At 32.1% G+C, this 792-nt stretch overlaps 1 protein-coding gene across 1 annotated transcript in view; it reads right to left on the bottom strand.

Annotated features, from left to right (window-relative positions):
- Nucleotides 1–308: 308 nt before the first annotated feature.
- Nucleotides 309–792, bottom strand: part of METTL25 (methyltransferase like 25) — a 233,140-nt gene continuing 232,656 nt past the window's right edge. The window contains exon 12 of the mRNA XM_042782908.1: nucleotides 309–401. Within this exon, the coding sequence (XP_042638842.1) occupies nucleotides 309–401 (93 nt within the window). The remainder of the gene's footprint in view (nucleotides 402–792) is intronic.

Below are 792 nucleotides of genomic sequence, written 5' to 3'. Positions count from 1 at the left end.
TGCAGTTTCTCTGCACAGATGGGGTCATCATGAGTTGGGACTGAATTGATGGCAACCAACAAAACAACACTGAAGTGATAATTGAGGAAAATAGGCTAGCCCTTTTATAGTATTTTGACTAGTTTTTATTAATGTACACTTCACAATGGAGAAATGGACTAGCATTATGTTGTTAGACACTATTTTATTTTTTAATATAAAATATATAATAACTTTGAAGTATTAACATAACATGGCATAATGTTTAGAAAAGCAATTTTAGCAACAGTTTCCACCTATCGGTAGATAATGACTTGCTTGAACTTGGATCATTGTTGCTTCTTAAGAGCAATGACAGCATAACATCTAGGAGATTTCACAGGATCAAACAACTTCACAAGTGTAGACCATGCAATGTCTTCCTGCAAATTGATAAGTGATTTAGATATACAACATTCTGTTGAAGGAGAGATGACAGAGTCAGACAATACACTAATATAAAACTATATAATATAAAGGAAATAACAAACTAAAAGATAACTATTCTTTCTTGAATAAAATTAACAATGACAACAAAGACTAAGCAGTATGATTTAGGGACTCAAATATTTTCTTACGTCACTCAACCTTATATTTCCCTTCCTCACATAACTCAGGGAGAGGTTTCTTTCATGAATTATCAGCTGGTAGAATGGACATTCTAAAATTGCTAGGGGATATATAAACTTGTACAACTATTATGGAAATACATATAAAAAATGTTCATAAAGGGCACATCCTTTGTTGAAGCAATTTCACCTTCAGGAATTTATG

Source organism: Orycteropus afer, unplaced genomic scaffold (assembly GCF_000298275.1).
Source record: "Orycteropus afer afer isolate SDZICR_OR568_19922 unplaced genomic scaffold, OryAfe1.0 scaffold00504, whole genome shotgun sequence".
Taxonomy (NCBI): domain Eukaryota; kingdom Metazoa; phylum Chordata; class Mammalia; order Tubulidentata; family Orycteropodidae; genus Orycteropus; species Orycteropus afer.
The sequence above is the reverse complement of the archived record's forward strand: the minus strand, read 5'-3'. Positions and strand labels throughout refer to the sequence as shown.